Source organism: Leptonotus elevatus, chromosome 3 (assembly GCF_054856555.1).
Source record: "Leptonotus elevatus isolate MCC_2025b chromosome 3, RoL_Lele_1.0, whole genome shotgun sequence".
Taxonomy (NCBI): Eukaryota; Metazoa; Chordata; class Actinopteri; order Syngnathiformes; family Syngnathidae; genus Leptonotus; species Leptonotus elevatus.
The window spans coordinates 15,861,641-15,885,399 of NC_141241.1; the positions used below are offsets into that span (position 1 = coordinate 15,861,641).

General features: G+C 40.6%; 3 protein-coding genes across 10 annotated transcripts in view; 1 reads left to right on the forward strand and 2 right to left on the reverse strand.

Annotated features, from left to right (window-relative positions):
• The window catches only part of nedd4a (NEDD4 E3 ubiquitin protein ligase a), a 28,732-nt gene extending 28,015 nt beyond the window's left edge, over nucleotides 1–717 (reverse strand). Inside the window, exon 1 of the mRNA XM_086071696.1 lies at nucleotides 623–717. Within this exon, the coding sequence (XP_085927822.1) occupies nucleotides 623–670 (48 nt within the window). The 5' untranslated portion in view covers nucleotides 671–717. The remainder of the gene's footprint in view (nucleotides 1–622) is intronic.
• Nucleotides 347–23,170, forward strand: tex9 (testis expressed 9). Of its 8 annotated transcripts, none has more exons than XM_086071705.1 (14): nucleotides 17,106–17,175; nucleotides 17,790–17,868; nucleotides 19,351–19,981; nucleotides 20,517–20,584; nucleotides 20,698–20,761; nucleotides 20,852–20,928; nucleotides 21,211–21,253; nucleotides 21,515–21,570; nucleotides 21,651–21,790; nucleotides 21,921–22,012; nucleotides 22,104–22,277; nucleotides 22,481–22,615; nucleotides 22,765–22,899; nucleotides 22,970–23,170. In XM_086071705.1, exons 4-14 carry the CDS (start codon nucleotides 20,544–20,546, stop codon nucleotides 23,045–23,047), a joined length of 1,035 nt encoding a protein of 344 aa, XP_085927831.1. In that variant the 5' UTR covers nucleotides 17,106–17,175; nucleotides 17,790–17,868; nucleotides 19,351–19,981; nucleotides 20,517–20,543; the 3' UTR covers nucleotides 23,048–23,170. The 8 variants fall into 8 exon arrangements, with proteins under 8 accessions (XP_085927834.1, XP_085927835.1, XP_085927829.1 ...); XM_086071701.1 differs by having other exon boundaries at nucleotides 19,351–19,704; XM_086071702.1 differs by having other exon boundaries at nucleotides 17,134–17,175; nucleotides 17,790–17,879; nucleotides 19,351–19,704.
• LOC147177114 (DNA-binding protein RFX7-like) lies at nucleotides 3,080–19,850 on the reverse strand. The gene is made up of 9 exons (XM_086071695.1): nucleotides 19,348–19,850; nucleotides 16,682–16,715; nucleotides 13,375–13,466; nucleotides 13,165–13,287; nucleotides 11,582–11,702; nucleotides 11,182–11,262; nucleotides 10,875–11,088; nucleotides 10,452–10,735; nucleotides 3,080–9,043 (listed from the first exon to the last, which is right to left on the reverse strand). The coding sequence occupies exons 1-9, from the start codon at nucleotides 19,482–19,484 to the stop codon at nucleotides 6,017–6,019; spliced, it is 4,113 nt and encodes a 1,370-aa protein (XP_085927821.1). The 5' UTR covers nucleotides 19,485–19,850; the 3' UTR covers nucleotides 3,080–6,016.
• Nucleotides 23,171–23,759: the final 589 nt, after the last annotated feature.

Sequence of the window (23,759 nt, forward strand, 5' to 3'; positions counted from 1 at the left end):
AGTAACTTACTAGTGAGGTTTAAATGCATAGTAGGAGGCCAAAAGTGGCATTTAACTTAAAATTTACTAGTCATGATTTTACTAGTTTGCTGAATTGTGTTACCAGACAGTAGTGGTGGAAGGTAATGAACACTAATACTGTATTCCAACTACTACACTACTTGTAAGTGCATGTCACGGTATATATATATATATATATATATAAATCACTATCCAGTACTGTATAGTGTTTCGAATACAAGTGACTTCGATCACGTCGTACACTTCAGTGAAAAAAGTCTTCTGACGTCACGTGCCGATGACGTGACCGATAACGACAAGATTTCGCAACGACTGACAGGAAAGCTATGACGATGGGTTGTCCCAAAACAGGAAATAATAACTCTAGCCCCGAAATACGCCAAAAACTTTCTTTAAAAAACTGTTGCGTCAACTTTTTAAGCAGACTTGACAACAAGTAGTCACTTGGAAGTGAAAAGTAAAGTTTGGGTGTTAGCGCTAAGTGGCTAATTTCCAAGAAGTTAGCAGTTCCTTGTTAGCAAGCTAGCTCGGAGCAGGAGCGGTCACGTGAACCAAGTCGACGTTCACCGCCGCCAAAATCTGTTGATAGACTTTCATTTACCTCCTCGTCACTCCGAAGTCCTCGGACATCTGGCGTAAGCGTGGCCATAATATCCCAAACTTTCGCCTCCCGGAGGAAGACAACAGGTAAACGGAAACTGTTGAGACTCCCGCGGTTTGTTGTTGCGACTGTAGAGATGATTTCCTCCGTATGTTTACTCGAAAGAGTGCGACATGGCGGCCACGCCCACTTAACCATCCCTCCTGGCCTCCTCCTTTCTCGGGTTTCCTCTACCTCCTTCTCTCCTCTTCCGTTCGCCTTTGACTTGAGGAAAAACACCTCACCCTCCTCAACATCTACAAGTTCAACCTAAAAGCCATTTTGCGCGAGTTGGATACGCTCTATAATATCACTGTATGCACATACTTTTAACGATTAACTTCATTATATTGGAGGAATAATGACGCCACGAAGTCATTAACTCATTCACTGCCAGCCGTTTTAGAGCATTTTGGTTGATCTTTCGAGACGCACAGAATATTGTTTTATATACGCTCAGAACATATCGACAAGCACAGACTTTCACCAGATTTTTTTTTTTTTTTTAGCTTTTTCTGTTCTTTACTAATCAGCAGTAGAATATTAGCTGTTTTTGGCCAAAACACCTGTTTCTGACCAACCACTAATTGTAAAAGAAATACGCCTAGCAGAAAAACGACTGACGCAATATTTATTTTTTATTTTTTTTACATTTTGTGATACCTCCAACTATATTACAACATACACAAGAGGGCCCGTGATGGCAAAACAATTTATTTACAGATAGGGCTCTTCAAACATTGGCCAAATAGTTGATGTTTGTCGATTGTTTTTACATTTATGTACTCTAAACCATTTAGAGCAGTTGCACACAAGAAACACTGGTCTCATTTTTGACACATAAATTAAACCATAACCTTGTATCCTTAAATAATTAAATTTGTTGATAAGGTCAATCTGTCATTCAAAACAAAGTAAATCTTGTACTTTATTATATGCATGTTATATTATGCATGATATATTTTTAAAGTAAGTCGGCCGATTAAACAGTAGTCAGTAGTTTCTTCTGCCAAAAATTGGCATCAACATCGGCCTTGAAAAATCCATACCAGTGGGGCCCTATTTACAAATATATACAGCCAGCCACTTGGATTGTTTGGATTGTCCATATTTTGTTATGTAAATTACTGAATGCTACCTCGTTACTCCCATAACAGTAATTGTTATGGATATATTTTTACCTTCTACTAAAAAAATGACTACAAATTCAAGGAAAGTCAACCCATCATATGATATAAATTTTTTGAGATACCTTCTATATCACTTGTATGTCATTCTCTAATATTACAGCATACATGAGATATTATAAAGTAAACTGTATTAATTATGTACATAAGCATTTTCTATCCTTTTTTTTGTAAACTTAGATACATTTTCAGTGTCAAATTGTGTCTGGTGAGTGATTGCAACTATACAAACTGCCATCCATTCACAATTTCTGCCTTTGCAAAACAATATTTTAGAATTTTGGCACTATGTGAGAAAATAGGTCGGTTAATTAGAGTTCATGGAAATCGTGACTAAGAGTAAAACATCTTGGCTCCCACTTGACACCTTGTTCCTTGCAGACTGTCTTGACTAACTTAAATAAAACACATCCATTATTCACGTCGCTAGTAGTTACACTTGAGGTTACACTTGAGGTTACACTTGAGGTTACACTTGAGGTTACACTTGAGGTTTGTCTAAATAGTGTCTGAGTCACAATAGTGGAAAATGCCTGTGATGATTATTGACAGTATGTTAATCAAATTATTGTGTAATGAAAAGCCCACCAAGTAGTAATTGAATTAGTAGTAATGTATTTATTTATTTTTTGTCAAAGATGTTGGAGCGTACCTGTGGCTGTGGCAAATGTTGAAGTCATTGTTCTCATGTTCTTCCACACCAAACTCATCTAAGCATGTCTTTATGGTATCTTGCTTTATGCACTAGGAACAGAAAGGATATTCCCCAGTCACCAAAAACAAAGTTGTAAATACACATTTGTATTAAATGTATTGGTAAAGCTCTTTTCCTAAAAAGTATATATATATATATATATATATATATATATATATATATATATATATATATATATATATGCGGTACAGATGATGGATGGAAATACTTAAATGATTTAATTACAAATGTATTGCAATTAAGTTAAATAAAAAATAATTATTACAATGTAAATGTGCAGTTCTTGAAAGTTATATGCAACGTAAAAGTACATAGAAAAATGCACTGCCCTTAAACAGGCTGTATGCAAGCTTAATTCTAATAATTTTGGTTGTATTTCATATTTTAAATGATATAAATTGTATTTGCATTTAATTCAGTGATTCTTTGGCATACCACTAGAGGGAGCCCATGTACCACAAGTTGTGGTTTTCATACCGCATATTTGTAATGTGCAGACATTTACTCAAGGCGACATTCTGGTGTACTGAAAATGTTTTATTCAAATATTTAAATAAAAAAAACCTTCAAAAACAAAGCACTTCCCCTTTAAAAAGCAAATAAAATACAGTATATTCCTGATCATCTGACACAGCAACATAACTACAGTGGAGGGCAGTTCTACAGCTCTGAGCCACTTACAAGAGGAGTAAAACCTTAAGAACATAAATATCAGTGCAAACCAAATTGAGTATTCTTAGACAATAGACACACAAAGGTCAATACGAAAACACAGTAGATTTAACATATAAATAATAATGCTCCAAATGGGGTTCAAAACTACAATGAAACACAAGTTTAAAGAACTGCAATTCTCTACTTGAAAAAACAAAAAATGGCCTTCCGTTCATGCATAGCTGCACAATACCATCAAAGTTATCCTGACATAAGCACAATTAAAACCTATTCAAACAGATCAGTGTTAATATTATGCACTTCCTGGAGCCTTTGAAACAACAAAACAGTGCAAGATTACATGGTTTTGACAACAACAGAGTCTCACCCCTAACTGTACAATAAAAAAAAAAAAAGACCAATACACAAACTCCACGGGGAAGTCATAAATAAATAAATAAACATTGCTCACTTTAACAGCTTGTTATTACAGTGTTAAAATGTTTCCCCAATCATTTGTTAAAGCCCTTGAAAAACTCGACAATGTCCAATGTCCACCATCCAATAAAGCAGTGATGACACAAGATGTCAGTGCAGCTTTAAAATGGATCTTTGGTGTGGACATAAGGCCTTCGAGCTGTTTTAGTTCAGGACTCGCAGAGAATAAGCACAGTGCATTTTTTTTTTGTAGAAGAAGCACACAATTTTCAGATTGTCTGTGCAGTGTGACGATCATAACGACTGCCCCAATCATATTCATCCGTCTATCATCTAATTGCATATTTATTTTAGTTTAGTTTGCAAATGACAAGTTACACATGATTTGTTGAAACAACGGTTTAGGCAACTTTTAGTTTGCTATCATTCAATTTCTAAGTGCATTATGGCTTCAACTCAACACTGATTCGAATCTAATAACTACCATCTCTTTGGTGTTCATGGATAATGAACTGGCATTCAACCTTATGTGACATGTTTTAAATGTACATATTGGACAATAAACCATCGACTCCATCTGTGATACACCGTTACATGTCAGATTGTAAAAATCAGGGGTGGAGAACTGATGGAACTTTTACATGGACCGTGTATGAACATTTCATCCAGCCTTGCCATATAATTTAAAACAAAGGTAGAACCTCAAAGGAATTGAATTGGAAAAAAAACATTTAACTCACAAATTATCATAAGACAATAATAATAATGTAATTATGTATTTTTTCATATGGCTTCTGAGAAATGAAATGGTCCCTGCCAGAAACAGTTCTCCACCCCTGTATTAAAAGCATACACCATGCAAAACCTTCTACACACATATAGTAATAATTATTATACTTCATATTTACTGAATATTCTGTACAAAGTGCTCCAATTTCCTAATGCCTAGTTAGTTGGCATCACTTTAAGTTGCATAACTTTGTTTAAAAACTCACACTTGAGTTGGATCGGGAATCAACATTGCACACATCATGGCATGGCATTATTATAAAATTTAGTGGTACGCATATTTTTTTCGAGAATTTACTAAATAATTCTTGTCAGCAATGTAGAATATATTCAAATTATATTCAAAAAACTAATTATGATTTTTTTTTCAATAATGGACAGAAAATACAAAAAACAGATGGAAAAATATTTCAACGGTAAGATCATTTTATCCCTAGCTTTTGTTCATGTGTCACAAATGCTGTTACAGCAATAACATGACATGAAACGTCGAATGAAAAGAAATGACCAGCATTTTGATCGAAGGGCTGCAGCATTATTTCAGCTCAGGTCAGCACTTAAACTGGACAAACTGGATTGTGTCCAGTGTTCATTTAAAAGTTGGAAGACATCAAACTGACAACAGTACGGTCTCCTACATATTCAGCATGATTTTAAACAGCAAGTCAACCCCAAAAATTTCTTTGCAATATGTTGTATGGGCCCCCACTAGTCGAAACATGTCATTCTGATTAATATTGCGTTTGTGGAATATGAGGTAGCGTAGCCCCTTCAGACCCGCATTTTTTTTTACTGGGCAACATTTCTTTTTCTTTTTTTGTGTGCTGATTTTGACTATTTTCCCCACATACGAACAACATGGATTTTTTTTTTTACCTCATGTTTTAGTTATTATAGTGGACGCCAGGATAATATGGCTGTAACGTGTTGTAAACTTACCAAGCTTATACGCAACATTTTAACATGAACATCATGCAAATCAACTTGCGATTGGTTAGTAAAGATCCAATCATGAATTAGAAGTGTTGACGTCATACAAATTAGGCCTTTTATTGGTTTAGACACCCGAATATGTCATGTCCACTGGGACCATCAATGGGTCTGAAGGGTTAAGCATCAAAATCCAGCCGTTTTTATACACCATGGGGGCAGCCATTTTGTCACTTGATGCCGACTGAAAATGTCACCACAGTTGCTCAGGTAACAACCAATCACAGCTGGACAGTTTTCTGAAGCTGTGCCGTGATTGGTTGTTGCCTGAGCCCTGAGCAACTTGTCAAGACATTTTTAGTCGACAGCAAGTGACAAAATGGCCGCCCCTTGAAATGTCAAGTCATCTTTATTTATATACCGCTTTCAAACAGCCTTAGCTGTCAGAAAGCGCTTTACAAAAAAAAAAAACATACAAATATAAAAAAATGGATAAAAACAGTTGGATTTTGCTGTTTAAATAATATTCTACAAACACAATATTAATCAGAATACCGTGTTTAGACTAGTGGGGCTGCATTGAACAGATTATTGTTAAAAAAAAAAGGGGGGGGGTTGCCTCCCCTTTCAAAGTCTCCACATTCATCCCATCAGCCCAACAGTTGTGTGATCTTTGCTCTCAAGCCACTCAAGTCCACCAGAATGGCTCGTGTCGCTGGCGATTTGCTGAAACAGCGGCTGATTGGCCAACTCCTCCGGAGCAGCGCTTTGATATTGCCCTTGCTGACGACTGGGATCAAAGAGAAGGTTGGCATCCAGCGTATTAAGGTCATTGATGCTACCGGACAGGTCGGAAGTCATTCTGAGTTCACAGGGAAAATCTGCCCCGCCTGCCGCTAGCTCCGACACCTGTTGCGCCAGCTCATTGCCGGCAGTAAGGCTGCTGTCTGCGTGGACGTCTCGAAAGGTGCCGCCGAAACCCAAATGCTGTCGCGAGGTCAAAGGCTGCTGATGCTGCCCTCGGCCATCACTTGAAGAGAAAAACATGTGTTCATTATTGAGGTAATTTGGCCTTAGTGGGATGTGTGTGCTGATGGAGTCCGAAGCCGGAGTGATCGGGCCGACATTCTCCGACTCGAGGATCTGAGTGAGATTCATACGCGCCGTGTAGCTCGAAGGCAAATTATTCATGCCTAACCCTCGCGCAGTGTCATGGTCCCCATCCATCTTGCCCAGAAGGACATCAGTGATATTTTTGCCGCTGCATTGCTGACCCGGCATCGGTAGAACCTCCGTCTGCATCATGATGTTGAGGGGCACAGAGCGACTCCTTTGAGCCACGCTGCTCACTCCAAGATTTCCCTGGTTGTTGGCCAAGATGTTTAACACTTCAGGTGTTACCAGAGAGTTAAACGGGGAGACGCACTGCTGGTGGATATTGTGAAGGCCGCTGGTTCCTGTGCTCGCCACAAAGTTCCTCTGGTGTACGGCGGGGCTAACGCTGCGACATCGAAAAGATCCAGCGGCGGGGAGGTTGGCGGCTTTGCTATCCAGAGGCGCCGGCACGGCGAAGCCCTCCTGCTTGGCCATGCTGGCTAACTGCTGCTGCACAGGAGAAATGGGAGTCAAGCGGCCAAAGCGGCCGTCATGGTGCCTCGCGTGAGGGACGGCGAAGGCGTGAGGCTTTTGGAAGTGGTCATCTATGAGGCCCTGATAGCTGGGCAAGATCCCCACGGTGCTGTTTGATTCATTTAAGCTCCCGCTGTTGTTGTTGTAGCTATTACTCATCCAGTCCAGCCTGGTCTTATCCGGGTGGGTGGCTGTTGGCCTCTGCATGGGCTTGACGGGGCTGCTGGAGACCGCGTTGTTGTCGTGGAAACTCGTGATGCTCGAGTTGATGGGAGTGAAGGCAAAGGGATTCCTGCACTCCACGGGGCTGGGAGGTACAGTGCTGCTGCAGTTGGAGAGCGGCGTCCCCACCGGAGTCCCCACCGGAGTCCCCACCGGAGTCCCCGCCGGAGTGTATCGACTGCTCCCGAGGGCGCTGTCGACCGGCGTTATGGGGGTCATACGCGAGCAGGGGCTCTCTCTGGTCAAACCTTGAGCACCTGTGATCTCCGACGTGGGCGTGGGAGTTGGCGTTTGCACGAGATTGCTGACGCCGCTGCTGTTTGCGGCGTGGTAAAAAGTGTTCATTGTCTGATTGGAGGGTATCATGTTGCGTGTCATCACAGCCTGCTGCGCTTGCAGTGAGACATTGCTTACAAACGCTTGTTTATTGTTCAGTTTCATCTGCTCTTCCATCTGGACCAGCTCCTCCACGATGCTGTCTTGAGTTACATCGTCATCAAATGAGAAGTATTCTATTTCGGTCTGCATAGGGAGTTGGCTCGACGTGGATGCTTGATCCAAAAAGTCCAGCGGTCCAGAAACTGGATTAGCGTTAGCGTAGGTCTGCGGCTGAACATGTTGGAGACCTGCTGACGAATTGGAAGCATTTGGTATGGAATGCATCATGTGCTCCTCTGGTTGCTGCATCATTGGGTGACCGACAGTGGTTTCCATAACATTGCAAGTGCTTTTCCTCTGCATCGAGCTCTGTGTTTTGGCAACAGAGAAGAAGCCGCTGGCTCTGAAAGAGGCATTGCCAAGTGTATGGACTTGACTGGGCAGGAGCGAGTTCATTTTCATCTCCATCTCCCGGGCGACTGGCGCACTCTCAGGTCTCCGACTGCCGTAGCCAAGATGAGCAGCGCCCTCTTCTGGATGTGGGGATAGAAAAGCCCTCTTGACAGGAGAGGGGGCGGGGCTGAGGCCTGAGCGCTTCCGGAAGGTCTTACTCGCACAAAAACCTTCTCCAATTGAAGATACTCTGTTGATGTTGCATGTTGAGATAGAGCTCATATTCTGACAGGAGGCAGCTGAATTCAGAGAGATCGTATTCATTGTGGTGTTATTCATGTTAATACCAGCTGTTGTGGCAATGATGCTCATGGGGACATTTGCATCATATTTCAAGATGGATGCGTCCTCTATGGCGTGGAAGCCTTTGGTTTGAGGTATGGGCACGCTAGCAGCCCTCTGCGCCATCATTACACTGCTCACATTTTGGTTTTCCCTATTCTTATGTATACCTTCAACCTCCATTTCCACATCAATATCATGGGCGTCAACCTGCTCAGGCCTCGTCATCGGGGCCAGAATGGGCAGTGCAGAGGTGCTCCTCGTATTCTGGCGGGATCTCAGCATGTCCTCTGACAGGCTACAGCTGCTGATGCCCGCAGACGCCGGCCGCAAAGTGGTGTTTGTGAGGGAAGTAGTGGCATTGCCGCTGCGGGGTGCGAGTGATATGGCTGTCATCTTGACCAGGCTGACCGGACTGACATGACACGTGGTCATCACAGTCTTGATGGGGTTGTTGGCAATGATCATGGTGGAGGGCGAGCACAGAGCGATAGCAGTGGTGGCCGCTGGCTTGGGGAGGATTTGAGGATAGCGTTGCCGAGCCGTGCGTTCCACAACTGGACTCGGGAGAATATTTTGGGAGGTTTTGGGGGTTTGTTTCAGTGGCTGAACTGGCTGGGCCACCACTTGGAAGTTTATAGGCAGCAATTTGCTCTCCCCAGTTCCCACTGGGCTGGAAGACATCAGCTGGCCGCTTTGTTGTGTCTGCGGACAAGGAAAGTCTATCAGATAAGATCACTCAATTGTGTATACCGCTAATTATTTCAGTTTTCGTATTGAAATTCTTACCATAGACAACCTTTGTATTTTTTCATCACCAATGTAATTGATGCATGGCTGACTTTCCCACTAACATTGCTCCCAATAGCATGTATGTAAGCAGCAGAGGTTGGTAGGAGTAACACTCTATATGTATTACATTTACTCAAGTAACATTTGGGATAAATCGTACTTGCCACAGTAGGACAGTACTTTTCCTTGAAACATGAAAAGTTGAAGTGATAAAGCCACATATTTGTTTGCGTTATTGCTGTAATCAGAATTTTGACTTAGTGACTCGCGTTTGCACCGCACTTGTTTTGTAGTTGTAGTGAATACTGTGGAAAGTGACTGCAAGTTAACAATTCATGGTTCATTTACATTTTAGCAAAACGCTAACCAAGATGTTAGACATGAATGTACTGTATAATTAATAGAGATCAACTGATATGTTTTTTCAGGGCCCATGCCGATTATTAGTAGTCAAGGATGCCGATAACCGATATTTGGAGCCGATATTCATTTGCACTAAAAGGGAAAATATTGGCATCAAAATAAAAATAAAATACAAACTCCAGCTCTTGTTTTTATTTTTAAGCATATGTTTATTGAACAACTTTTAGGGTTTGTAAAATATTTGAGTTAAAAAAAAATCTTAGTTAATAGACATCTTTGTTTTAAAAACAAAAAGTTCAGGGATCTCCCAGGGGCAGTTAGCATGTCTTCAAAAGTTACATTTAAACTTAAACAAGTAAATAGCTCCCTTTTGTTTTCTACATTATTTCAAAAATATATTATATTTTTACTTATCTAAGTTTTAATGTCAAACAAAAACAGAAGGTGCAGAGAGTTGCCAGGGTCAGCAGCGTCTCTGAAAAGTGTAATAATTATTTCCCTGAAGTGAACACTTTTTAAAATTGATCTATTATCAACCATATGATTCTTCAAAATGGTCGATACCGATATCCGTCAAAATGCTGACTATTGGCGCCGAAAATTGGCCCGGACGAAAATCGGTCTCATAATAAATCTGATATTGTTTTTTTGTTTTGTTTTGTTTTTTAATTGTTATTGTTTGTTTATTGTTTATTGAGAAACAGATTAATGCTTGTGTTTGTGAGAAAAAAAATACATGTGAAAATGACCTTGAAAAAAAATCCTATATTAAATCGCAATATGAAAGAAAAAGATTGCAATTACATTATTTATCAAAACTGTTTAGCCCTACTATTTGGCATTCATCATGTTTCATGTCAATGGCTACTGTGGTTTCTACAAAAGTGTTAGTCTTCTCTTATTTGTTTTCTTTTTCTCCACATAGGTTAAACAGAAAATGAATAATGTTATTCCTCACCGTGACAGTTCTGGGCACAGCAGCGACCACAATGCCAATGGTGGGCTGATGTGAAGGAGAGACTGGGCTACCACACTGCCAGCTTCTGTCATCCGCCGTCTTGATCGGACCCTCTCCGGGTACGGGTGAGTGCAGCTTTTGTTCTTGTTGCTTCCTCTGGATCTTCCTCTGGAGCTGCTGCTTGGCATCGACAGTTGGAGACGACAGAGTTGTCGTTTGCGGCTGGAAGCAGTGTGCATCGGCGGTGGGCACAAAGGCTGAGGCTGTCTGCGCAGGCTTAACTTCTGAAATAAACAAACAAATACTGTAAGAGAGCAACTATGTTATTATGACTGAGCGTTCCCAATTATAACAGCGCAGTACCAAGCCACAACCACCAGGTGTCACGGTAAGTGTGCATGAAGGGCCTAACCGACTGCCCACCTGTTGCTGCGCCTGTCATAATGGTGAGAGCTGCCAGGGACTTGTTGCTGATGTAGTGGCTGTCCATCAGGAAGCGAGCCAGCTCTTCCACTGCCTCAAACGGCCGTTTCAGCACCTTCTGAGCCCACTCACACACCAAATCGCAAGCCGCGAAGCGAACCTCCTCCTTCATGCTGCTGAGGTGGCCTGCTGAATCCAACCCATCACACTGCAGCTGAAGCACAACAAAAGATATGCTTAAATTGGCAACGTCCCAAAAGAAAAGATTCGTTACGAAATGTAAGAAGGAAAATGAAAATATGCTCACTCCTTCTCCAGTTTTGTGTAGCTCCAGACTTGGTAAGCATGGAAAGTGAACAAAGGGCCTCTTCCTTAGTCCACTATAGCAATATGTGAGACAGTGTTAAGATAAATATGTGCTATTCATTATTGCTTATACTGTTTAAAAAAATTATAAAAAGTTTAAGTACGGGTATGATGCATGATTGTAGTTTTGCACTGTCAAAAGGACAACAAGTCCCAAAAAAAAGCGTCATGCGTCATGAAGGTCAAGATCACAGCAAATTCCCTCCAGCGCTTGTGTATTATGCCCCTGCTTCAGAAGGGGAATTTATTTCATTTCACGTCTATATTTAGAGAGCTTATGAACTGTAAGAGCAGATGGTCAGTGAGTAGAGACAGGCTGTTACAGTCCATTCCACTGAAGGATATTTTGATTTTCCTCTCATGCCAAGTCGGCGCGCCTTCATGTTGGGGAAGACATTTTTCATCATTTTTCCAAAGTCTGCAGCACTCAGTGGATGGTAGTTGAGGTTGTCACAGAAGCTTCTGGAAAGAAAAGAGAGAATTGGAAGAAACTTAAAAGCTAGTGCACACTAAATTAATTCATTAGACCGTGTGTCCATTCAAACAATAAAATCGATAAAACAATATTTTCTTTACAAAACAGGATTTGATTATAACGTATTTATATGTACAGTCACCATGGGGTTGCTTACAGCAGTTTGTGACTATAGTATTTCCCTCACAGGCCGAAACAATTAATTGACTATTAACTCAAATAATTTGATTACAAAAAAAGTCAAGGAAAAATCTCTGCCTTCAAGCTTTGCACTGATCAATTCTCTACAGCAGGGGTCTGCAACCTGCGGCTTTGGAGCCATATGTGGCTCTTTAGTCCCCCACACATTTGTAGAATTTATTTATTTATTTATACATTGTTGTATATTTTGATTATTTAGATAAAATATTCTTTAAATTAATTAATGATTTAGATTTTTTTTAAATGAATAATTAAATATCCCAAAAATGTCAGAGTCCAAATTTTTAAGACAAACGATAGATGCATTTTTCTTTTTAATTACCTAAAAATGTCCAAAAAGTGACCATAAAATGTCAAGAAAGGAAAAGCATAAAATTGCCATATAATGTCCATGAAATTGCCAAAAATTAATAAAAAGACAAAAAAACAAAACAAAACTACAAAATGTACCATAAAATGTCCACAAAATTGCCAAAATAGTCAGAACACTTCTTTAAGAAAAGGCAGAAAAGAACATGTTCAAAAAGTGACCATAAAATGTGCAAAACAAAACAAGAAATCCCGAAAATTACCATAACACGTACACAAAATTGTCAAAGGAAAAATGTCACAAATTGATAGCATAAAAGGCAGAAAAAATGTCAAACAATAGCCATAACATGTCCAAAAAAGGAAGAAAGAAGAAATTAGGAAATTAAATATATCCATAAAATTGTCAAAATGTCAGAAATTTGACAGAAAGGCAGAAAATCTAAAAATTTATAAAAAAAACAAAGCATGAAAATTTGAAGAAGAAAAAAAACGGAAGACGAAAGATAGAAGAAAATGAATCTCAAAGTACGTACGGCACTATAGCACATTATCCGCAATATAAGTACGATTTGAAATAGTGATAGCGAGGGATGACTATTATTAAATAGAAATGAAATAGGAATAGAAATGGCTTTTATGTTTGGGAGTGGTGTACATTGTGATCACTTAGAGCCTTTTCACCTGTCCACCCCGAAGGCGCCAATATTCTGTGAGTGGACAGTTACGTAACACTGCCAGAGCATTTCAATGGCTGTGTCAGACTTTCCATTCTAATATTACCAGCACATGCTGCTCTATGATTCTCAGGCCTGCAGCGTCTATTTATAATGGCGCTTCAGCCGGGAGTAATTTAGATGACTCTGATATTAATGTTGGCCGTTGGTTGTAATGAACTGCTTGTGGCTGGTAGCAAGGAAAACAATTGCAAGTACTCACTTGTATTCATCATAAACTTCCTGTTTAGGGAGCGAAGTCTCTGGGTATTCCTCTAAGTGATTGCGGATCCAGTTGAACGCATGCATCTGCTGCGTGCGGCTTGATGACACAGCACTCTGATCACTGAGAGAATACATTCATTCATTTAGTTAACGCACACAGGAGAAAAAAAAAAGTATTCCACACTAAGTACTACTTCTACTTTTTTACCTTTTCTCACTGCTGCCACTGCTGATGGGACCTGAAGGCAACTTAAGGTACAGGTAGAGTTTTTCGATGTCTGTGAACTTTTCAACATCTTGCTGTGGAAGTAGAAAGGGGGAAATGGAAAATAGTTGGAGGTCAGGGGCAGAGGTGGCAAATCCAGGTCCAGAAAGTAAAAACCCTGCCACAGTTTGGGTTTAGCCCCTGATGCTAGGTAACTTGCGCCCTAGCAGGTAAACGAGCACCATGGGAGCTAGCTAGTGTTAAGTTATTAATATTGTTTTTCAATTTCAATTTATATTTTAGCCGTTTTGGATTTAGTTATAGCAGTATGGCTCAATGAATAGAATTGTATTATCTGTCTCACTCTCAGAAGAAGGGCAACGGGTTTTTACATTTGCTATCTTGAAGGGAGTCTAGGACCGGTCTCAGACGGTCGGAAGGGAGGCACAGGCTGATTATTGTTTTTCTCTAATCTGATTTATACCTATGGGAACAGAAGGGGGGATTTTCTTGTATTCACTGAGTTGTAAACAAATGTACTGTGGGCTGATGGGAGGAGACTTTTCGTATTCACCCACTTTTCAATAAATAATGATGTGCCGGAGTAGAGAGACACACAATCTGACCAGAACACGATTTGAGTGTCGTCAGTTTTTGTCATCAGAAGCTTCTGTTTTAATGATACCTTTGCAAAGGGACTTCTTCACCAGAATCTCACCATTCAGTTAATTGAACACGAAAAGAGTACAATACTTAATATTGTCTACTCTAACACTAGCTAGCAAAAACCCTGCCACAGTTTGGCTTCAGCCCCAGATGCTAGTTAACTAGCTCCCTAGCAGGTAAACGAGCACCATGAGAGCTAGCTAGCTAGCAAAAACTCTGCCACAGTTTGGCTTTAGCCCCTGATGCTAGGTAACTAGCTCCCTAGCAGGTAAACGAGCACCGTGGGAGCTAGCTAGTCGGGGGGCTTACACAAGAACAAATCAGCAGTGCTCAAGAAGTGAATTGGCCTAGCTGTCAGACCAAATTTCCAGCTAGGATAGACTCAGGCTCACCTAAAATGAACACAGTAAGTGAGTTGAAAAACATGGGCAGAGATCTTTTTCTTCCTCACCATTTTGTCATTGGGGAAGTAAGAGTGCAGGTCAAGCTAACCTTGATTAGCTCCTGCCTGGAATGAGATGAGGTATGTTGATGAGGCATTCCCTCACCTATCATCATGAGGATACCAATTAAAGAAAATGCACCCCCAAACATTTTTTTCCATAAACTGAGCTAAACGCAGGCAGATATGAATGCAGGGTTTGATTTGATCTAATCCATCCATTTCTTAATTCTGAAGTAAGATGATGAAATAACCACACATTAGCTAATCCCCTTGTGGTGAGGAACAGCACTGTTATGACGAACATGCCTTAGTGCCACTTTAGCGCAACACACAGTGTTGGGACAGTTAGCGAATTTAGTACAAGGCTTTGTTTCATCAATGCGCTCTCCCCAGTGTAAAATACACAGATACAGATCAGTGTTATGGAAAATAAATACAGAGAGAAAAAGTTCTCCAACATACTATCATACTAGAACATACTATTTTCTCACCTAGCAGTACAGTATCATTAACAAAGCTATAATAAGGAGCCCTTCCTTTTCTGCATGTTTTGAAGACAGAGGCACGACGTTCATTCATCATGCTCAGCTTTGGCTCACTTGCCCTTGACGTTGCCTCCTCAGCAGAGAGTGGCGCTGTGTACTAATGATGCTCAAGGATAAAAGGGGCAAGCAAGGATGCCGAGATGCCTGGTAAACTTTCTTTGCTGTGGGCAACATGGGAGGGACCATGAACAGAATTCAAACTTGAGCACTTTGCATTCAATTCAACTCTTGGCTTTGAGCACATAGAGAATATGGACAAAAGTATTGGGACATCATGCGATTACACCGACAGTTCAGTGAACCCATTTTTTTTCATACCAAAGGATGGCGCCAAAGCCCTGGATAATTATAAAATAGTAACGAGTGCCCAGGAACAATGTTTTAAGTTATATGTCGTGAGAAGCTAAGGTTAGCCTGGTATCTTTTGATGACACTATATATATAAACTATATATATATATATATTTTTTTTTTATATATATATATATTTTTATATATATATATATATATATATATATATATTAGGGATTTGAATTGCCTAGTACCTGGCGATTCGATTTGTATCACGATTCATAGGTCACGATTCGATTCAATACCGATTAATCCCGATACGGATCTATAAATTGATTATTGCAACAACAACAAAAATAATGGAAATTTAGAAAATACTAATCCGTAAACTTGTACATGTACACTGTAAGATTTGTATGAAAATGTATTTATTTTTCTGAAAATTCAGGCTTATAACTGAGCCACTGCATTTAACAAACAGGTTGCAGTCTGTTTCATGTTGATGAACAGCACTGAAATAAAATATGAAGGCTTAACGTTCGATTAATATAACATTCTTCCATGCTTAATGTGTGAATCCTAACCCGAAGTAAGATGTTTTGTTGAATATTCCCATAAAAAATTGATGTTAAAAAATCGATTCGGCCGCATATCGAATCGATTCGAGAATTGTGCGCTGTAATATCGCGATATATTGCCAAATAGATTTTTTCTAACACCCCTAATATATATATATATATATACATACAGTATGTAAAAAATAAAGCCTATAGACAGGAAATAGGAGGAAATACAAATCCACACAGTGATACAGGATGTGCCTCCGCGCAGATATTTCTCTACTTTCACTCCTAAGAATAAACACATCCAGTTAACCTTTTTTAATTCCCGTCTGTTGTTGTTGTTGTTGTTGTTGTTAGGGAACCACAAGTTTCCAGGGGTAGCAGGCAGCCAAGATGTTATGACAGTCAGGGGGTTGGACCTACTGGAGGTTGATTCCCCAGGTCTACATTTACTCGAGTCACAGGGGATTTTAGCACCAAATACAGTGGAAATGTCTCTCTCTAAAAGTGATATAATTTGTAGTTAAGCACAGCCTCAAAAGTCAAACTAAAGGAAGGATGTCAGCACATGTTGAGAAGATTTCTAATGAATGACAATCAGTTTCTTGCTATATATTGTAAAATATATATATATATATATTATTATGGGCAGCCGAAGGCACGCCTGTACAATAATCATGCTGTCTTTGATAAGAGTATTGTTATGCAAGTATTGTTATGTTACCTTATTTTGATCGTGGTCGCCAGTCATTTACAGGAAAAAAAACAACAACGTATGTTTAAGACCAAAAGAATACTCACCAGAATGCTGTCCACTTTCGATTGAACCGTTTTGCTGAAAAGAAGAGATAATAGTATAAATTAGTATGCTCGTAGGCTGCTATATGTAACATGAGCGCTGCTGCGTTTATTTATAAAGCAGAGGAATGTTTGGCATGAGTTGACCCTCCCTTCAGCATCTCTCCGATCATGTAGCCCACCACCACGGACACATGCTGTCATATGTAAAGAAACAAGGCTGTTCACATTGTGTCTTGGCCTGTTACTGTCCAATCAAAAGCTTCCACTGTGTATTATTGACAAATGAAAAAAACCCACTGAATCTTACGCAATTTGAGAAAACACGGAAGCAAATATTTAGCAAATAAACAGCTGCTACATTTGCTTTGCTGATTCAAGGGTGGGATTGCAGCAGCGGCGGCGGGCGGGCGGCGGCGGCGGCGGCGGCGGCGGCGGCGGCGGCGGCGGCGGCGGCGGGCAGACTTGTCCGGGTTTAATTCCTAATCTGCAGACAGGTCAGTTTGTTGTTGACAGTGAGACAGAAGGTACAAGCGGGTCACATTTAAGGACATCGAGTCAACGAGGGTCAGCGCCGTGGGCCTAAGCCGCGCCGAGAACAGTTCACTTTAATTCGCTGTTACCAGGAGGCTGGGGATCTTTCATTAGCTTGCTTTCAGCACACATTTAGCAGGTACACTGGATTAGACCTGAGATCTGTTTCTTTCGACCAACAGATTACAGACTGTGCTTGAAACTGGTGCTTGAAAGAGATTAAATAAATCCATTAATTAATATCCAGTCTCGATACTGGGGTAGCGATTTCCCTCACTGCCACTCCTTCATCGCCTGCTCAGCGCCAAGACATTTTTCTTGTCTTTAGACCTATGGACTTTTTCGTCCGACATTTTGAGAACATGAAATAATGGCGCACGAGTTTGTTCAGACAGAAAGCGGCCTTTTTGGTCCAAATGGGACTTTTTGGTTAAAAGTGGTGGTAAAAGACATCTAAAAAACGTTTTTGCAAATTTAGTAGAATGTCTTTATTTCAACTTGCAGGTTTAAAGCTAGGGTCTTCTAAGTTCATGTTTATTAAAGCCAATTTAACTCCGTCCTTCCTTCCTTTCCTCAGTCTCTCCTTTGGTCTCTTGAGGTCTCCCTAATTTGTTGGAATTTGTTGGGGTTGGTGAAAGACTCTGGTTGGTAACCCGGTGGGTAGTAGGTAATGTCTGGTCACTTTCCTTTCTTTTCTTTGATCCTTCCTCGGGTCTCCTGACAACCTCACGACTCTAAGCTGGATTCTGAAGTATTCGGTTTAGGTGAACGGTATGGGATTTTTAATAGGTTTTAGGTGAACTAATGAATACACACTCACACGCAAAAATTTATAAAAAAAAATAAAAAAGAGAAAAGAGCAATGATGATGACATGTCAAATCTGTAAAATTACAGAATGAACAATACTGAGCTCTCCAGAAAAGAAGAAAAAAAAGAAAAAAGCCAATTTAACTTTTATAAATAAATAAATAAATAAAAGTATTTCAGAAAGCTCTTTGATGTCATTTAATCCAAAAATAATTTAGTCCAAAAACAGTCAAGTCCAAAATTTTCATCCATTTTTAAATGGAGATGACGGCAAATGCACCAAAATGTAGATGGGGCTTGGTAGTTTATTCAATTATTAAACCTATATTTTCAATACGTTCAGGTCGTAGTTGTTCAATTTTCAGGGTTAGGAAACGCGCCATCGAACGATGCTGTAATTTGAAGTCTGTGAGTAGGCGTGGCTTTTCTTTTTTCTAAATGGCGCACAGATACGTGAGGGCACAAAATAATTAAAAAACAGCCTTCAGTTTGATACAATGCAAACTGCAACCACAACCGCCATATTATTGAGCCATGATGTTGAAGCCGAGCCCTTAGCCATTGTGATGTCATTTTCAGTCGACAACCAGTGACAGTACGAGGCAAAATGGCTGCACACTGACATGGATAAAAATAGGTGGATTTTTCTGCTTCATTCATATTCCACTAAAGCAATATTAATCATACTACCATGTTTAGACTAGTGAGGGCGTATAGAACATTTTTGACTTGACTTCCCCTTTGAAGTACTGTATTAAGGGATTGTGTTTTCGTAATAGCGTGAATCCCGACTATTTACAGGGGCGAAGGGACTAAGATCTGCTGAGAATAGCGAAAATTAGCAAGTAATTTACGGCTCCCCTAAAAAAGGTTTATGCTGTACTCTAAATATACTTATTATATATGCCACAAGATGTTGGCAAAAGTACATGACCTATTCTACTAAAAACTGGTGTTCTTTTGTCATGAATAATGCTCCATTTGTGTTTGCATTTTTATTATAGTTTTTTTTTTTTACAATTCTTGCTGCATTATAACCACTCGGGATTATGTCATTTTTGGTTAATATTGCCATTTTGATTATTTTACTTTTTTAAGGGACTAAGCCTTAAAGTCAGTGACCCAATAAAAATGGACCTGTGCCCCCGTTTTGGGCCTCGAACCTCAATTTGGAAACCATGCTTGAAAGCAGTGACTCCAAACACTACTACCACTAGCGGCAGCACTTTTTGGCACATTTTTTTTGTTTAGTGGTGGGCCGCGGGATTTCTCTCACGCAAAATAAAGGTCGGCAAACCGAACCATGCAAGCATGTGCGCCCCTCACCAGATGGAGTTCTTGATCCGGAGCTGCAGAGCCCCGGCCTCGGCGCCCTGCAACCCGGACAGCAGACCAGACTGGAAGCCGCCCACCCCTCGGTCCGCGTGCTGCTGAGGCTGCTGGCGGGGGTCCTCCTCCGCCATCGCAGGCGTACCGGGCTGGACCGCGGCACACCGGACGATGAGGCGTGGACTCGCCTCGTTAAACAAGGGGAGGTCGTCGCCGAGCTAAGCGGACATCGTCAACATCATCAGCGCGCCGTGTTGTTGTTGTCGTCAGCCAGCAGCCCTCCTCCGACACCTCGCCCCTCCAGCCCGCCGCACTTTGCAGACTTCATGGGAAACAAGCGTCAAACACTCGCGGGTGCGTGGACAGAATACGTAAATGTCCAAGTAGTGGACGGACGTGTGAGGAACATCGAGCTACTCCCTCCAGTGGCTGCTTCTCAGGAGTTGTCGAAGGCTGCATGTGCATGTGCGCCGCGTAGTAGCTGACAGCCACGCGCATGCGTACTGACATCCACAACCATAAAAACAATACGTAAGCACAACGTAATCGTCAGCAGGTTCATTTTTTGCTGCGGTTATTTTATTATTTATTTCACCTTGCCACGCGTTTGACGTAAGGGCCACGTGATAAGGTCAGTCAGATGACGGACAAAACGCTATCTTTATTTCATTTTTTAAATACCAAATGCAGGCAAATATACGCTATAAATGTTTATTTCAATATATTAAAAAAAAATATATATATATATATAAAAAAAAATATTGTTTGTTTATTTGCCGCTTTGTCGACAGACAAGCCATTCGACTAGTAATAAGCTCTATCTCGGGCTCCTTAGATGAGGATTGTTGTGGTAGTTGCTAAGCGACCAGAATATTGCAGTTGTTGTTTTTTTTAAACGTCCAGACTGTCGTCGCCCTGGTGAGCCATCAAATAAAATACAAATATCGATTTATTACTTTATTAATAATAATTGTTGTGCTCTAGTTTTTAAGAATCTAATGAAAAAAAGAATCTAAAATACCGCAGTGCTAGCTTAGCTTCTTTACTAGCATTTTAGTACACAAACGTCTTTGGACACATTTTACAAAGTTTTACCTGCACGGGTTGCACAGAATTTTACTGCCATTTGACTCATAGTGAACCATTGTGCGAATTTTTACATTCAGGTGTAGGAGTTTTATAGACTACCAAAGATGCCTGCAAGTGACCTTTTGGCTAAGGAGGAGAAATACAAGTAAGAGCATTCTTCGTCATATATGTTCAGTATATTTTGTGATCAAACATTGATCCAAAGTAGACTTTCATGCCTTAGAAGTGGTAGTAGGAGTTTTTGCAATTTTTCTTCAGGATGCTCAATGCAAAGTTGGAGGCCAAAGCGGCAAATTTGGCAATGCAAGCAGATCAACTAAAGGTGAGTTTTTACACAAATGCAACCAAAGGTATGCTTGTCAGTGTACTTTTATTTCTCCTCAATGTCGCCCTTTATTTTGTATTTTTTCAGAAAGAACGGGATGATTTTCTTTCAAAGCCTTCAAGTACGCTCCCGCTTAAGGGTATGGAGGATGAAAAAGCACCAAGGTGATCATTACCTATCAGGCAGCATGATGGACTAGTGGTTAGCACGTTTGCCTCGCTGTATGTATCTTGCATGGCGATTCTTCAGCTTCCACATTCCCAAAATATGCGATTCATTGAAAACAAAATTTTCCTTAGTCCTTTTGCGAGTGTAAATGGTTGCATCTCTATATGTGGCCTATGATTGACTGCTAACGAGTTCATGACGTACTTGCCCAGTCAGCAATAGAAAATGGTTGTATTGCCATTTCATTTATGCATATTATTTTTTCCATTCTCTTCCAGTCACGACAAGGATGGAGAGATGCCTGTGCCGAAGCCTCGCAAGGTACCATTATGGAAAGCCGTGAACTACTGTGCTGCACTAGGAACATTACAAATCACAACTAATACACATGTGCATGTGTGCACTGGCACTAGTTGCTAAATGCCCACTAGTAGTTTTGTCTCATGTAGTTGTCCTAGTATACAGAAATGTCATGCAAACAAACAGCCGTCCATATATCACCATACAATATTTAGTTCAGGAACCAGCAAATCTAAAATAATAAAATGTGTAACAATAACACATTTTATGACCTGTTCCCAGGTGGAGCTCAAAAAGTCCCAAAAGTCCGAAACACAAGAGCCCCATTCGAACCCGGCGTGAGTCACAATCGGTAGAATTAATGATGCTTTAGCGGGTCACGTTCTCTTGGTGAAGTTCCTTTTATGTCAACTTTTAGAGTTTGTGGGGGCGCTTTAGGAGCGGCGGGAGATACGGCCGAGTCGTTCGTGGCGAAGACGATAAAAAATGTGGAGGACAGTATGAACCATTTGGTTCCTCACGACAATGTGTTCAGCGACGGAGACAATGAAGGGACGGGTATGTGGTTTCCTACATCCATTAGTCAGTGTACAATGGAAATTGATCATTTTTATCTTTTTGTTCTTGTCAAATATATCTTAAGTGGATAGAAAATTTGAACAACTGCATTTGACTTATTTGGTGTCAGGTGTTTCAAGTGCACAAATCCATGCCCTGATGGCCAACATCAAGATGATGCAAGAGGAAATGGATCAGCTTCTGAGTGATAGAAAAAAGAAGGTACAGTACAATCAAGTCCAACAAAATGCATTATCCACTTTTTGCCAGTAGGGAGCGACAGAGATCCTCATTGTCATTGTGGCTGGCTCAGGATGATGAAAACAACAAGCTGAACACCAAAATCAGGCAGCTGGAGGACGATCGCATCAAGCTCCAGAGGACCATCAACATCCAGCAGACAAAAATGGACAAGCTCAAAGCTTCCGAGAGCGAGGCCACCCTCAAATGTGACAGCTTTCAGCTGCAAGTGTCCGCTTTGCAAAAGGTAAGAGGGGGAGAGATAGTCTTGACAGTTTATTTAAGGCGGTGGTACTTTGTGTAAAAAAAAAAAGTTTCGCGAATCATGCGCTAAGCAGCTAAATGTATTACGGGGACATTTTTGTAACCCAGTGTTATTAGATACCACAGACGGGCAATTTAAAAATAGACCACACCAGACACTGACAATGAATGCATTGTGGCCTGCAGGAAATGGAGAAGCTGAACAAAACCAGCAAGCAAGGAGCATCCTCACACAACACTGTGGAGCTTCGTCTGACCAGAGCCCTGGACGAGGTGGAGCGCCTGAAGTCGGAACTCACTAAAACCAAACAAATGAACAAGGCAAGCAGGCTTATTATTCAAACACTGACTCTCAAGGTGAAGCAAATCAGTACGTTTGTTAGGATGAACAAAAAAAACGTGATTTTTTTTTATGGTTTCTTAGTCCAAGGTGATCTTTGTAGTCATTTCTGTCTTTTCTATCAATCAAGGACAAGATCAACGAGGAACAGCAGACTCGGGAAAATCTAGTGGCGGAAAACAAACAGCTAAAAAAGCAGAAAGGGGAGCTGATCGTCGGGTTAAAGAAGCAGCTCAAGCTGATCGACATTCTCAAAAGACAAAAGGTGCCCTTGTCTCTACTCTTACTGGAAAACAATTCATTTGTGCTCTTGATCAAATGTCTTTTCTCTGCAGATGCATCTTGAAGCCGCCAAGCTGCTGTCCTTCACAGAGGACGAGTTCATGAAGGCCCTCGACTGGGGCAAAACATAAATCTTATTAATAAACTGGCTCGGGCATGTTGGATTTTGCATATGTTATTTATATCCTTTCTCTACAAATTGTCATTTTGGGACTGAGGACTTCACATTAAAATGATATGGTCTCATCTTTCAATCAAGTCTTGTGTATTGTGATTGGATACAAGTAGACATTGTTGGGTTAATTGTCATTTGGCATTCGGTTCATCTCAAGCCAAGAAGATCTGGAGTGCGAGTGACTGTCAGCGGCATCGTCCTCCCTGAGCTTATCTTGCATACAAAGTTTAGGACTAGGTGTAACAATCTTTGCATACAAATCTCGTGACACTATTGTGAGATGGATATTTCAGGATTGGGTGGTTGAAAGAGGAAATAATTTCACCGTCAAGGTCGTAAGGGTAAAATAAATCCGACTTCCGACCATCCTCAAATGCAGCCTTGCACATTCTACTTAGTTTTATGATCAACAGGGAATCAAATTCGAAGGCAAAGCACTTTGCAAGTTAAAAGTGTGTTGTGTTGTGTAATGAGTTTAACAGTGGTATTGTGTCTCAAAAACTGTCCGGACTCAACAAGGTACAGATTGAATCGCAGTAATCTTGATTATCAAAGTAATTACAACCACCTTGTGCTATCTGTGCATATTGATTGAACTTCTGGGTTTTCACCCATCAACTTTGTTTCCATTTCCGGTTTGCGACGTGTGGGCCGCGTCCCAGTACTTG